Raw genomic sequence first — 14,075 nt, 5'->3', positions numbered from 1 at the left:
TGCCTGTCATTATCAATCACCATCATTTTCCTCGATTACCTCCGAGACGTTCAACTTGCAAATCTGAGTATCCACTGTGGATACTGTCAAAATTGTACCTTTCCAACAGCTCTTGTTGTCTATCATGGCCAAAGGTACTGTGAAGACACTCAAAAATAGGTTTGGTGTTGATAAATAATGATAGTAGCAGTACTAGCCTTCTCCTTGATCAGAAGATCAAAAACAAGGTCTCCAATCTCATACAGACAATAATTTGGTTTAAAAAAAAAAAAGAAAAAAAAGAGAGAGAATCAATTACTCTATGTGACCACTGCTGGTAAGGTGGTGTGGCTAACCTAAAACTTTGTTTCTTTGACTGTTCATTACTCATGACAGAAATAAACTATCATTATATGGATTACATTGTTAGCAAATTATAAAGACTTTTCAACAGTGCATGTAACATCTTAAAAAAACAATTACAATAATTTATTCTTTTTTAGTCTGCCATCCAGAATTGCTATTTTACTTCTGGGTAAGGGAGAGATGCTGTGCTAAACATAATTCATGAATTTTTGTTAGCCATTAAAGATATCTGTTATGCCAAAATAAAAAACTTTTATTAAACCAGTTATTTACAGAACAGAATGTCATCTCAATAACATCCTTTTCAAACTACCTTGCCCATAAATACTTAAAATTATTACAGTTTTTCTCCACAAGGAAAAAAAAAAAGCACCTACCCTTTTGGTCTTTTCTTGATATGATCTTGTACAATAACACACTGTACTACTGTTCCAAACTGACTGAAGTGATCTGTTAGTTCTTTCTTTGTTACCTATAAAATAGAACAAACTTTCAACTTCCTTCAATATGGAATCAAAAATCTATTATTAATAAAAACAAGGGGATACCTTGAAAATTTGAAGAGTAATATGCAAACATTACTGAGTAATAAGGAAAGCAAAATAAACCAGATCAGATTTAGCACACTTTGTATTTGTTAACTGTTCTATTCAAGATATGTCAGTAAATTTGCATCCATTTGTTTCACACTTTCAAAAAGTCAAAATGCAAGTTGATGTTCAGAGTAAGAAAATACATACTTTGCCCATCATACAGTTTGCATAATGAACTTGCATTTCCTCTAAAAGAGGGGTGGGCAACTCCATGGCCAGTTTATAGCACTATTTTGGAGAGCTCAAGATTGGGAATCAACTTCTTACATCATTTATTTTTTTTATCACAAATTTGATAATCAGCAACTGTACTGCCTCATGTCATTGCTAATGTCATGCATTTCATCACTGCCACAGACTCCACCCATTTTGTAATGTCAGTCTGGTTTAGATGTTTGTTATCAATTATGCATTGTTTTGCATGCACTTACAAACATATTCTTATTGTGCAACTTTCAAGTGTTTAAATATATTTTATTTTTAATCCCATAATATGGATAAGTGGACAATTCAAAAACTAAAGAATCTAGATGTTGGTGAACATTCAGAAAATAAAGAGAATTTAATTAATTCTGGCATTACTGCCAAAAAGATAATGGCATATAATGGAAAAAACATGAAACAAGAATTTAATGAAAGTTGGGAGCTGAAATTTGCAGTGATTGAAGCAAATAATAAGCCAATGTGTCTTTTGTGTAACAAAGGTTTTAGGAATAATAAAGTATACAACCTTAAGCAGCACATTAATAATTTTCAAAATAAATTTGATGTAAAATTTCCAGTTGATAGCAAAAATTGTATGAATGAAAGTAGCCATCTGAAAGCACAACTGCATGTACAAAAGGGAGGCCTAAAAAGATTTTTATCATCGATAGGACTAGTTACATTAGCTGGCTATAAAGTAGCTTGGATTCTAGTTCAAAAAAAGAAATCATGCTGAACTAATAAAAGAAATATTCATTGTGATCATTTAAACTCTGTTTGACAATTATAATTTCAAAAATAAAAGATGATATTCTTCAAAAGGTAAATAATTTGCAATTAAGTTGAAGATCTGTCCACAGAATGCTAGAGTTAGCAAAAGACAAAAATCAGTTGCTTGAACAACTAAAAGACTATGTACTTTCCTTTAGCACTAGATAAGTCAACAGATGTTAGTGACACTGCACAGTTGATATTTTGGGTTCGATATGTAACTTCAGATCTTGAAGTGAGGGACGAAATGCTTGGCCTTTGTGGATTATAAGATCAAACATGTGGAAACCAAAACATCTTTGAAAAATTTCTTGAAATGTCAAAAACATTCAATCTGAATTTTAAAAAACTGGTTTATGTCACAACAGACAGTGTTCCCGCCATGATTGGAGCGAAATTAGGATTGGTTTCTCTTTTGAAGCAGCATTTAATTGAAAATAATGTAAAGTCCACGATGCCATCTTTCCATTGCTTTTTGCGACAGGAACATTTATAAGCTTAGATATCTAAAATTGATGTATTGAAAAATTTGATGGTCATTGTTGCAAAAATTGTGAATTATATTAGAAGTGGAAGCTCTCTCATCCATTGACAGTTTGTTGAGTCTTTGAAGAAAAGCAGTGACTGTACTTTTGATGTTACTGATTTTGCAAATGTAAGCTGGTTAAAGTAGAGATTGGAATGATTTACTTCCTTATTTCTTCAATTAAAAAAAGTATCTTGCTGAAAAAGGTAAGATTGAAAACTTCCCTGAAACTGAAACTTTGTCATGGCAATGTGATTTACAATTTCCATGTGATGTGATGGCTCACTTGAATAATTTGAATACGAAGCTTCAGGGAAGAGGTAAAATAATAAGCAAGCAATCACAGTATATTCATGAATTCCAATTAAAGCTAATCCTCCTTGTGGATCAATTACAAAAGAATGATTTGACACATTTTGCTAAGTTAATTTTTATAGAAAATAATAATGACTATGATTTCTTTGATACTAAAGATAATCTCTATGTAAACTGGATCAAAAAATCTATCTCAAAAATTTGAATCAGGTTTCTCCGAATTTAAAAATTGGAAATTGATATTTGAATTGCATGATCCATTTCAATTTGACTTAGTTGAAGATGAGATGCTTATTCTGCAAAGTGTAGAACACATAATAGGTAAACAAAAATGTTCCATCAGAGAGATGTGGCTCACCACTCTGATAAATTAGAGTCTTCCAAGTTTAAAGATAGCAATTTCAAAATTATTTTCCATGTTTGGATCCACATGTGTGTGTAAGTCGACATTTTCTATGCAAGATTTTCTCAAGTCTAAATACAGATCTTAGCTTACTGACATAAATTTAGAGGCAGAGATAAGATACTCATTGAGCATAGATATTAAGCCAAATTTCACAAAACTTGTTGATGAAAATCCCCATCAATTTTCATAATGAAGGTTAGTTGAAATGCAATTATTTTGATTAAACTAACATCTACTAAAACTGACAACCATCCACCTGGGAATAAGTATCCATAGGAAATGGAAGAAGAAAAAACAACTTTACTCCCTTCTCAGTGAGTGGAAAATTGGTAAGTTAAAATTTTGCAATGCACTCAGGAGGAAGCCTCCATGGTCCACCTACCAACTGACTAGGAAGTGGTAAGGAATCTTTTTGTTTTGCTCCACTCTGAGAAAAAAAGAAAAGTAAATGCAATGGAGAGTCCAGAGGAATGTCACACTTGAGAAAGTGCAATGGGAGTTCATGAATTCCTATATTTTTAAAAGAAGACCATCCCTAATTTATTCAACCAAGGAGTTGGAAATAAATCTGAAAAGGGAAACGGTATAAGGAATATGTTCAAAAAGGTTCAAAGGGAGAACAAAAAAGGGCATAAAGGACCATCACTAAGATCTTAATCAAGCAAAATGAAGAAAAATGAAGGGCAAATGGCCTGAAATGAATGAAAAAAGGAAATAACAAGGGAAGACAAAACCTTACAAAATTTGGAGAAATGGAAGATGTTCGACAAGGACACCTGATAGCTACACACAGTCAAAATGGACAAACCTTTATCAGACAACTGTGTCGAATTGGGAAAGATAAGGAGCAAAAGACTGGGAAGGATGGAAACCACAATGAAGAGAACAAAGGTGGAAGGTAGACCACTGGCAAATGGACATGAAAGAAAGTATTATGGATCTGGAAAGAAAAGATGCAACACATAGAGTCAGTCCTGAAGCTGAGGTAATGGATCTAATGAAAGCTATGCATAATAGTAGAGTGGAGACACATGGACAAGCAATGTCCAACCAAGGTTAACAGAGTAGAAACTGAGACAGAGATAAGGGTAGAAGAGGCTATACAAGTACAGGTCAGAGCAATGAGAACAATAGTTGTGCTGGTCAATACAAAGTAACCAGGGGAACTAGACATGTAATGGTTTGGATTAGGGATAGAATTCTGGGGGAGATTCACCCTTTCACTACGAGCTCGTATAATATACACGAGCTCATCTACACACTTGGACACATTAAGTATTTATACATTAACTTTTGACACAGCATGTGTATCTTCATAAAATTTGGTAGACTTTTTGTAAAAATTACAAGTATTTTGTTCACAAAAAGTCAAATTTTTTAATGAAATATGTTTACTAAAGATTTATTTGTGAAAACAGAGTCTGTTTCATTACTAGTCTGAATGCAAAGTGATCTCATGTTATGATTGAAAAACTATCCTTCATCCCAAAAATCTCAAATATTTGTATAAACTCTAAAACCTTCTAAATACATTTCAGATGATGTTTTCAGTAAGACTATATTTTATATTATATTCTATACTCTAACTATGTGGAGTCTGTCACTAGCCTCATGACCATCATAAAAAAATTAGAATATAAATTATACTTTTTTCATGCTACTATGACTACATATTATAACAGGAAAATACAAAAGTTTAGCCTAAGTAGCTTAAGTCTCATAACACAATATATTTACATATATATTTATTATATTTTTCATACTGACCTTCCAGTCATGCCCACCTAACATTACACAGCTTGGATGTAGATTTACCAAGTCTTTTGAAATTTTGAATTTGGAGGATATCAAATTTTTTTTTGAGGGGATTTGTTGGAACGTATGGAAGAGACAGAGATGGGTGTTGAAGTTGATTCAACCTTTTTAACCATGGAGGTCAAAAGACTTTTCATTTGTTTGGAGAACGATTCTTTTGGAGGCACAGAGAGATCCACTGCACTCACACTGTGGTAGTGGAACGAAGTGCAGCAGCATATGTCCGAAATGAAGTGGTGGACAGCAACTTGGGAGCCTCAGGATAAGTAATGTTATGAATCGTTTTCAAACATTGCATCTCTTTTTCTTCCAACCATTAAGAGCATGAACAAAAGTAGGACGGGTGAGAACCATTGCAATTGATGCAATGAAGGTCCGTTTCACACTTGTAGGCAACATGGTCCTTGCCACTGCAACAAGCTCACATTAAGGAACCACGACATGACATCTTCGAGTGACCAAACCACTGACAATGGAAACATCAGAGAGGGTTTAGAATGTATGGCTGTACTCTGCAATTAAGATAACTGGCCTTGATGGAGGCAGGTGGATGTGGTGATGTAAATGTCAGAATGAGGACATTGGTCGGCATCATAATTCCATCTTTGCAGTGGATATACTCCTCACTGCAGAAACTCCTTGGGTGGAGAAACCAGTGAGAATGTTCTTCAAATCCCTCTAAACAATAACTCCTCCTGATGAATTCAAAGTAGCATGAGGTATAACTTCAATAGGTATATCCCCAATTGCCCTTGAATACAGGAGGAGTTCACTGTGTCGAGATGTAGATGTTTCCACCAATATGTCACCACATCGAAGCTTCTCTATTGACTTTGGAGAGCCAGCAAGTCCCTCTAGTCTCTTCTGAATGAAAAAGGGAGATATTTGGTCTAAAGGTTTGTCTGAAAGAGAATGTAGGATAAGAAAATGAGGTACAACAGGTGGTACAGATGTTGAACATTGCTGCTCAGAATCTTCAAAATGTGGTCGTATACCTATGGACTGTTTTTTTACTATTTTATTAAGATTTTTATTAGGAGGATCCATAGGAGAAAAAGAAAATTTAGGTGCCCACTGACCCCACCCACCATGGAGCCCTATGAGGGGATGCACTACAATGTCAAACAAGGACACTGCAGCAACATCAGGGTTTCATGAGCACTATACCCAAACACCAGCATCACATACAATGTCCACAACACCTGTTGAGAACATCCAACACTGAAACTTGGTTGACCCTAGCCAAAGTGGACCAGCCCACTGACCCAAGCGAGTCACCTCAAGGCTGCCTATCTACAGGAATTCAAGGCCAAAGAGGTGTGTTAGGGTTGGACCCCTCAAACACCAGGATCCTCTCCTCCCCTTCACGGGATGTTACTCATGGCAAACATGTGGGTGGATGTTTAGATCAAAGAGGAGGTAAACAGAAAAACAGAACATTCTCTTGGAGGTCCCTCACCACATACAAGAATCCACACTGAGGGGAAACTAGACATCTAAATAAAGCTGTGCCAATAAAGAAAGTGAGAATTGAGCAGAAACAGCAGAGGGTGCTAGCTACACTAAATATATGTGGCACAATAAGTTTATAAACCAGTGCAATGTGCTTATAAATATTTTAAGAAAGACAAAGAGGGCAGTAAGAAGATCAAATAGCTTTGTGTAAGTGAGGTAAAACAGTATCACAAATGAAAAAGTATTCCAAATACAGACTAACTACTAAACTGCACAAAGATATTATAGCCTCTTTAAAGTTGCATTCACTATTTCTATAGATACAAATCTAAAATCCTACTTGCTCTGGCACAAGCAATGGCTCATAGCTTAGAGATTTAAGAAACTGATAAATGAAAACAAGATATTTTCTTCCTTAACATTTCAATTCTTTTGGAATAGGCTCGGCCCAAGGAACATATTTATAACAATTTTGTTCTTCTTTTTGTTTTCATGCTATAACTTTTAAATTTGTAAGCTTATATTCACAGGTTATCAGCAAACATTACAAGATTTTTTTAAAGTAAGTTTTTCTCATGCCTTTTTTTTTTAATGTTGACTATCCAACACGTAAAGTATTTTTTATTTTAAGATTAAAAATAATTTCATGCATCAGAAAACTCAAATTTCACATGTGGAATATTTATAACCTCCAGAAAATTATCATTTTTTTTAAGAAAAGAAATTTGTATTTTATATCTTAGTTTTACTCTCAAATCTCTGTACAGGTTCAGTTAACTTGACCAATCTTATAATGAACAAAAGGAGTAGGAAATAAATAAAAATATGCTTTTTTGTTCTACAATGACTATAGGTTATAATATGAAAACATAAATGTTTAGTCTGAACAGCTTAAATCTCATAAAATTACACACTTATATATATTTATTATTTTTGTTATACTGACATTTTCAGCCAGACCTGGCTAACAGTACAAATGATGCAATGATGCAGTGCACATGCACTTATGTGTCCATATATTCACAAATATAAAACTGGCCTTTTACAAAATAGAAAGAGGCAGGTGTGGTCACTGTGTTTGAATCAGTAAATGAAGCAATATCTCAGCAAATATAGATAAAAGAGGTCTGTTTATAATCTGCAATATGATACCAAACTTACTAAGATATGTTCATAAAATAGCAGTGAAATAAAATTTTGAATGAAAGTCAACAAATGCAATGACATGGCCTTTGAACCATGACCTGTGTCAATAAGATTAAGGTTATTCCCATCAAAATTATACTCATATTTTAAATCATGGTAACCTACATGCATTACCTTGCATTTGCTACAATTAGAAACCATTTAATTCCTAAACTCACCAAGTAATCCAAATCCTTTTGCAAAACAGCAGCATCTTCCTTGCAGCAAATAATAACCAAAACTTCAATATTATCAGCATATTAAAATAATTTATTGACCATTCTTTCATCTACACCATTGATGCAAATAAAAAAGAACAAAGGTCTTAACATTTTTTCCAAGGTACCAATTTGCGACATTAATCCAACTTGATTGAACACCATTTAAAACAACCCCTTGCTTTAAATCATCCATTTAGAAAAAAAAAATCTTGCTTTTTATATCCAGTCAGTTTTCTATTCATTGAGTCAGCCTATCCTACACACACCTACAGAAATACTTTTTCTGACAACTCTTTTATGTGGCACCTAGTCAAATATTTTTTGAAAACTCATATATATACCAAATCCTCACTTGTACCTTCATCTACATAAGTGGTAACCTCTTCAAAATTCAAGTGACAAAACATTAGTTAGGCACGATTTTCCCCTAGCAAAACCATGATAACTGTTCAATAAAACCCTGTGCTTTGTTAAATGATTTGGCAAAGCATCTTTTATCAGGTTTTCAAAAACAGTTCCCACCACTTATGTAAAACCAGAAGGCTTATAATTACAGAGGCAATTTCTGTCACTTACAGTTATGACAGAAAGTGTTTGTATCCCTGCGTCCCGAGTAGTTTTTTGGTCATAACTTAAAAAAGTATCGTGATTAGGCTAATAGATGTATAATATATTATAAATATTGTACTAACACAAATCTACATAAATTTTTATGTAAATTAAATGACAAATAAACTGTTTATAAACAAATAACCAAAAATAGGAGGAGCAGAAAGAGTTCGTACATTTCAGAATGTGTGAAAAAACTGATATTCCCATAAAAATTGTGTTTTGTTTGGCAAATAAACTACATTATACCATTCCATTTCTGAAGGGCAGAGGGTGGATTTAAATTGTTATATTTCTCACTCAAACATGGGGAGCAAAGACAGCTTTGAAGTACAAAGTGGTCTTCAGGAATGAACCTTTATCATTGATATTAGGTCTGCTAATGCAAATAAAAAGTCCCAATTTATTTTACTTCTTAAGACTTGCTGAGTACCATTTCATAACAAGGCAAATTACCTTAAACCTATAAATCTAGTCCATACAAAATATTTTAATAAATATAGTAATAAGTTTCATATTGAAATTTCTATACATTAAAAGGCAAACATTTCCAGTGGCATAAGACTTTGTTATTTTTTATGGTGCTCATAAATAAAGTATTTCTTCTTTTTCTGAAATATGTAAATTATGACATTTTGCTGAACTAGAAGCAAATAAACCAAATATTATGTTCTATAAAATTGTTAAGATAAAAAAAAACAAAAAAACTATAACGCATTAAAGATTCACAAAAATTAGATTTTTTATATAAATGTTTTTGTATGGGGAACTATTAAAATAAATCAAATTTGCTCTTTCCTACTTTACTCAAGAACTAAAGTATTAGCATCAATTATCTATTCAACTGTTTATTATTTATAACACAATTATGGTAAAATATATTTGTATTATACAGGGTGTTTGGAAAGTCATTGTGCAGTTTTGTAATCATATTTTATTCAGTCTATTTCAAGCCAGCAACTGATAGCAGTGTTTAAAACAAAATAAGAAGGATCCAGGCCTGTATTGGTGATAACGGGGTCACTTTCAACATTGCTTATAATTGTTATTCATATTTATCTCCTGTATTCTATCTTGAAACATGTCTGTTAATAAATATATAAGTGCACAGTGACTTTCCAAACACTCTGTATAAACACAACATATACAAAACTCTTAAAAATTAGTAAAACAAAGATATGAAGAAATCTCTATCATACATACCCTGTAGCTTATATTTCCAACAAACACTCGTTTAGTTAAGCTCAAAGTAGTTGGTTGGTTCTCTTTAGTAGATTCTTGCCAAGTGCTTCGTTCATTGAACTCTTCACTATCAGAAAAATGGCCTGAACTATCAGTTATTTTATGTTTACTTTTATTTCTTGGATAAGCTTCTAATTTCTTCTGATGAATGGGACTAGTAACATGATCAACATGATCTCTTTTCAATGTCAAGTCTTGCCATTTGCTTTCAAGGTCATTTAACCCCACATCTGAATGACGAGGATTAAAAAATCTACATTTTCGTGGAGAAGGAGTCTTGCATAAACGTTCTCTTAGGGCTTCTTCAGAAAACTGAGGTCCATCATACAGAGGTGTAGACAAGGGTGTTGCAGGTAGACTTGATCGATACACAACACCAATAGGATTGGCATCAGGTAGGCATATTGCATTTAACCCTGAGAAAGATTCTAAGTGCTTCTTCTGAAGATGGCGGAAAACGATGGGCATACATGGTACCAGGTATAAAAGCCGAAAGCTTCCTGGAGCCATTTTGCATTGTCTTGGATACATTGTGTAGTTTCTTAAACTTGCCAAGGAAACTAAGGTGTATAATGATTAAGCATATTCCTAAACACAAATGTGAGGAATTGTAAAGGTAATAATACATATAAACCTATGACTTCTGTTTCTTAAATCACCTGTAACTTGTACACTTCTGCTGACACGAATTGTTACTGAAAAAATATAACGTTTTTTACCTATAGAACTTACGAAAAAGGGTAAATTCAAGCAAAATAATAAACTTAGCATGCCTAGAAATAGGACTTAAATCATCAGTAAATAATACAAGATTAATTAGCAATAACTGTAATGGTTTATGGCTAAGAGTAAAAATAAGACTCAAAATCGAATTAACTATATGTTATAGTTTTTTGAACCACTAATTAGTACTGCTAGTACCTAAAGTAAAACTAAAAATTGTAAAAAACGCTCCTTATTGAGCCTCGAAGTTAGAAAGAAGGTTTCGACGTATCCTTACAAAATTTAACTTCAATTAAAGTACAGTAAAACTAAGACTCAAGGATGTTACCAAATTAATTATAAACGACGCCAAATTTGGGTTAATCAAAATAATATATATACATATATGTATACATGCATACAAATACCAGAACAAGTGAATAAGAATATGATATACGTTTCCAGTTAAATAGAAAAAGTGCCAGTAATATCACTATTATATATACATACATCCATATTGCATGGCACTTCTGAAAATTATGATTAAACAATACCTTTCACCCCAGCGAAACCCTTACGCCGCCTAATGCAATATAGATTTTATTTTAATAGACCTAAAAAATTAAAAGTTTTACAAACACTAAAAAAAAATCGAACTACAAAAATGCTCTTTCCAAACTGTTACGAGGTTATAAGAGCACAAATAACAGAGAAGGACAATTTTCTTCAACACTTGTATCTCTTAATAAAGAGTAAAGTAGAAACACTTTTCAAAGCTATTATTTTTATATTGACAAAAACCTGTTTCAAATTAACTGGTTTGTAATTGTGAAAATACTATCCACAGTATGGTAATTGTTAAGCTCTTCAGTGGCTCACCAGTAAATCTGCAGTCTTAACAACGCTATACTTCAAGTTTTAACTCGTGTTGAGTTTGTTTGTTTTTTGTTTTTTGGAATTTCGCACAAAGCTACTCGAGGGCTATCTGTGCTAGCCGTCCCTAATTTAGCAGTGTAAGACTAGAAGGAAGGCAGCTAGTCATCACCACCCACCGCCAACTCTTGGGCTACTTTTTTACCAACGAATAGTGGGATTGACCGAAGCATTATAACGCCCTCACGGCTGAAAGGGCAATCATGTTTGGTGTAACAGAGATTCGAACCCGCGAATGCAGTTTGTGAATTTTTTTTATTCTGCTAACTATCTCAAGCGCTTTGGTGGCTTCTTAATTTGCAGTTGGCTTATTCACTACTTAACAGTGTGTGTAAAGTGCTTATAAAGTCTTGTTTACATTGTTGCATTGTGATTGATATTTTAATTTGCATTGCACGTGTTGCACGTCTGACCCATTCCTACTATAAGTAGTATCGTATTTATGATTCTCTTCGTAAATAACATTCCATTTTTGAAATTAACGTTTACATAGGTGAACGATATAGCTATGTGGAATATGTTGCCGCATCAATAACACAAAGTCCTTAATTCAGGTAACTTCATCATGCAATAAATGATGAGTATTATCCAATTCAAACAAAAACAAAAGTAATCATATTTCATAAAAATGATAAAAAGAAAAGGAACAATTCCTGGAGGTTAATCTTAAAATGCACGACATTTTTATATAGCCAAACGTTTTTGAATAACTTTAAAAGCCTCTTCCAGTGGTACAGCGATATGTTTGCGGACTAACACCGCTAGAAATTGGGTTTCGATACCCGTGGTGGGCAGAGCACAGGTAGCCCATTGTGTAGCTTTGTGCTTAATTCCAAATAATTAATCAATTAATCAATCCATATCACGTAGGCGTCGAGGATCAATCAGTTCCAGAAGAAGGCAATTCCTAAAAGAAATGGTCTAATGAAGGAAACATCTTTTATGCCCAAAAACTATCATCTTTCAGTATTTTTTCCACGTATATGCATAAGATATCCATATAACAAAGTCACAAAATTAACGTAACTGATCTAATTATTGTGAATTTTTTGAGTTGAATATCTTACCTAAAGTGTCAAGTATCAAACAAAGTTGTTCCAAGTTTTCATCACTTTCAAGTGGAGTGTAATGTTCAACTGTTTTGGGACACTTCACTTCTAGTACTTCATTATTTCTTACTAGTTCATTTGACAATGCATCAAGAAACACAGTGCTGAGATCAACAGATAAACCGCATTTGAACTAGTACTCCTGTTTTTTGTTCACAAACTTTTGTAGCAAGGTCTTTGTGGTTTTTACCTTACTAAGTCGTCTCTTTTATGAAACCAGGAAAGTAGAGGAAGAGTTTTACTGTGTTTTTACAGGAACTTCTTTCCCTCAATTTGCAAATTCTGATGCCATAAGTCATTTGTTTCTTTCCAAAATCTATAATTCACTGCCAGTATCATTATATATATATATATATATTCTGTTCTACCTCATTTCGTATTTCATTCGGTTTATTACAGTTTTATCAAAAACTAGTGACTAACGCTTTAAACTCCTCAGTATTTAAATCTGGTTGTCACCATAATATTAATCTCCTATAGACTTCGACCTTTCTTCAGTTTATCACTTCCTGGTGCCACTCTTGTCCATACCATTGCGATAATCCAGCTCCTTTACATCGGTGATGATAAGAGTCAAAAACGTAACAACTAAAGGCATGTAGTGTTTAACACAGTTTGTATTGTTGTCAGTAACTAGCTTATCTGCTTTTCTGAGTAGGTAATTTGAAGCATCCATAACTGGATGAGACCTTGTTACTAAAAATGTACACGAGGGTTTGATTATATCTTTGTTGATATAATTTGTAAATATAGCACTAAAACTTTTAAAACTTATTTTTTCAATAAAAAGTATTACTTTTAATATATGGCCCGGCATGGCCAAGTGTGTTAAGGCGTTCGACTCGTAATCCGAGGGTCGCGGGTTCAAATCCCAGTCGCACCAAACATGCTCGCCCTTTCAGCCGTGGGGGCGTTATAATGTTACGGTCAATCCCACTATTCGTTGGTAAAAGAGTAGCCCAAGAGTTGGTGGTGGGTGGTGATGACTATCTGCCTTCCATCTAGTCTTACACTGCTAAATTAGGGATGGCTAGCACAGATAGCCTTCGAGTAGCTTTGCGCGAAGTTCAAAACAAACAAACACTTTTAATGTATAAAAACATTACAGTTTATATCATCACAATTTGAACACATTTCCCGTGCAATGCTCCCAGAAAAATTCTTCTTTAGAAAAAGAGGTATGAATACTAGGTTTAGTAATTAATATCACAAAAAGCCGTCCCTAAGGCGGCGTTTCTGCTGGTTCAAACAATTTATATGATTTTTGATACTTCATCATCTCTAAAAAAATAATATATACATACGAACATATATGTAAATAAGTATACGAACTTTATTTAGGTTACATAACAAACCGTGAGCATTGAACACGTTAAAACGTGTAAAAAACAATTACTTAAAAGCTGTAACAGGAAATAGAACGTATTCAGCTAGCTCACTTTCACACTTAAAACTGGAGATACAAAATTTATTTTGTATAGGACGATCATTCTTATATACCAATAGAGAACTAGCGTTCACCATCAATTCCAACTTTTTAATAAAACTGCATCGTAGTACAGTTAAATGAGTAGAATATTCAAACACAATAATAACATGAACATATGTACAGACAACAAATTATCTGCGCGTTTATCGATAATA

The 14,075-nt window shown here is 33.4% G+C and overlaps 1 protein-coding gene across 6 annotated transcripts in view; it reads right to left on the bottom strand.

Annotated features, from left to right (window-relative positions):
• LOC143244514 (putative RNA-binding protein EEED8.10) overlaps nt 1–11,302 on the bottom strand; it is an 80,533-nt gene extending 69,231 nt beyond the window's left edge. For 5 of the 6 annotated variants that reach the window (XM_076489339.1, XM_076489343.1, XM_076489342.1 and 2 more), the window contains exons 1-2: nt 9,649–11,302; nt 723–817 (exon numbers count right to left, since the gene is read on the bottom strand). In XM_076489339.1, the coding sequence (XP_076345454.1) occupies nt 723–817; nt 9,649–10,218 (665 nt within the window). In that variant the 5' untranslated portion in view covers nt 10,219–11,302. The remainder of the gene's footprint in view (nt 1–722; nt 818–9,648) is intronic. The other variant, XM_076489341.1, reaches the window with a different exon arrangement.
• Nucleotides 11,303–14,075: the final 2,773 nt, after the last annotated feature.

Source organism: Tachypleus tridentatus, chromosome 2 (assembly GCF_004210375.1).
Source record: "Tachypleus tridentatus isolate NWPU-2018 chromosome 2, ASM421037v1, whole genome shotgun sequence".
Classification (NCBI taxonomy): Eukaryota; Metazoa; Arthropoda; class Merostomata; order Xiphosura; family Limulidae; genus Tachypleus; species Tachypleus tridentatus.
Note: the sequence above shows the minus strand (reverse complement) of the source record. Positions and strands in the feature narration are given on the sequence as shown.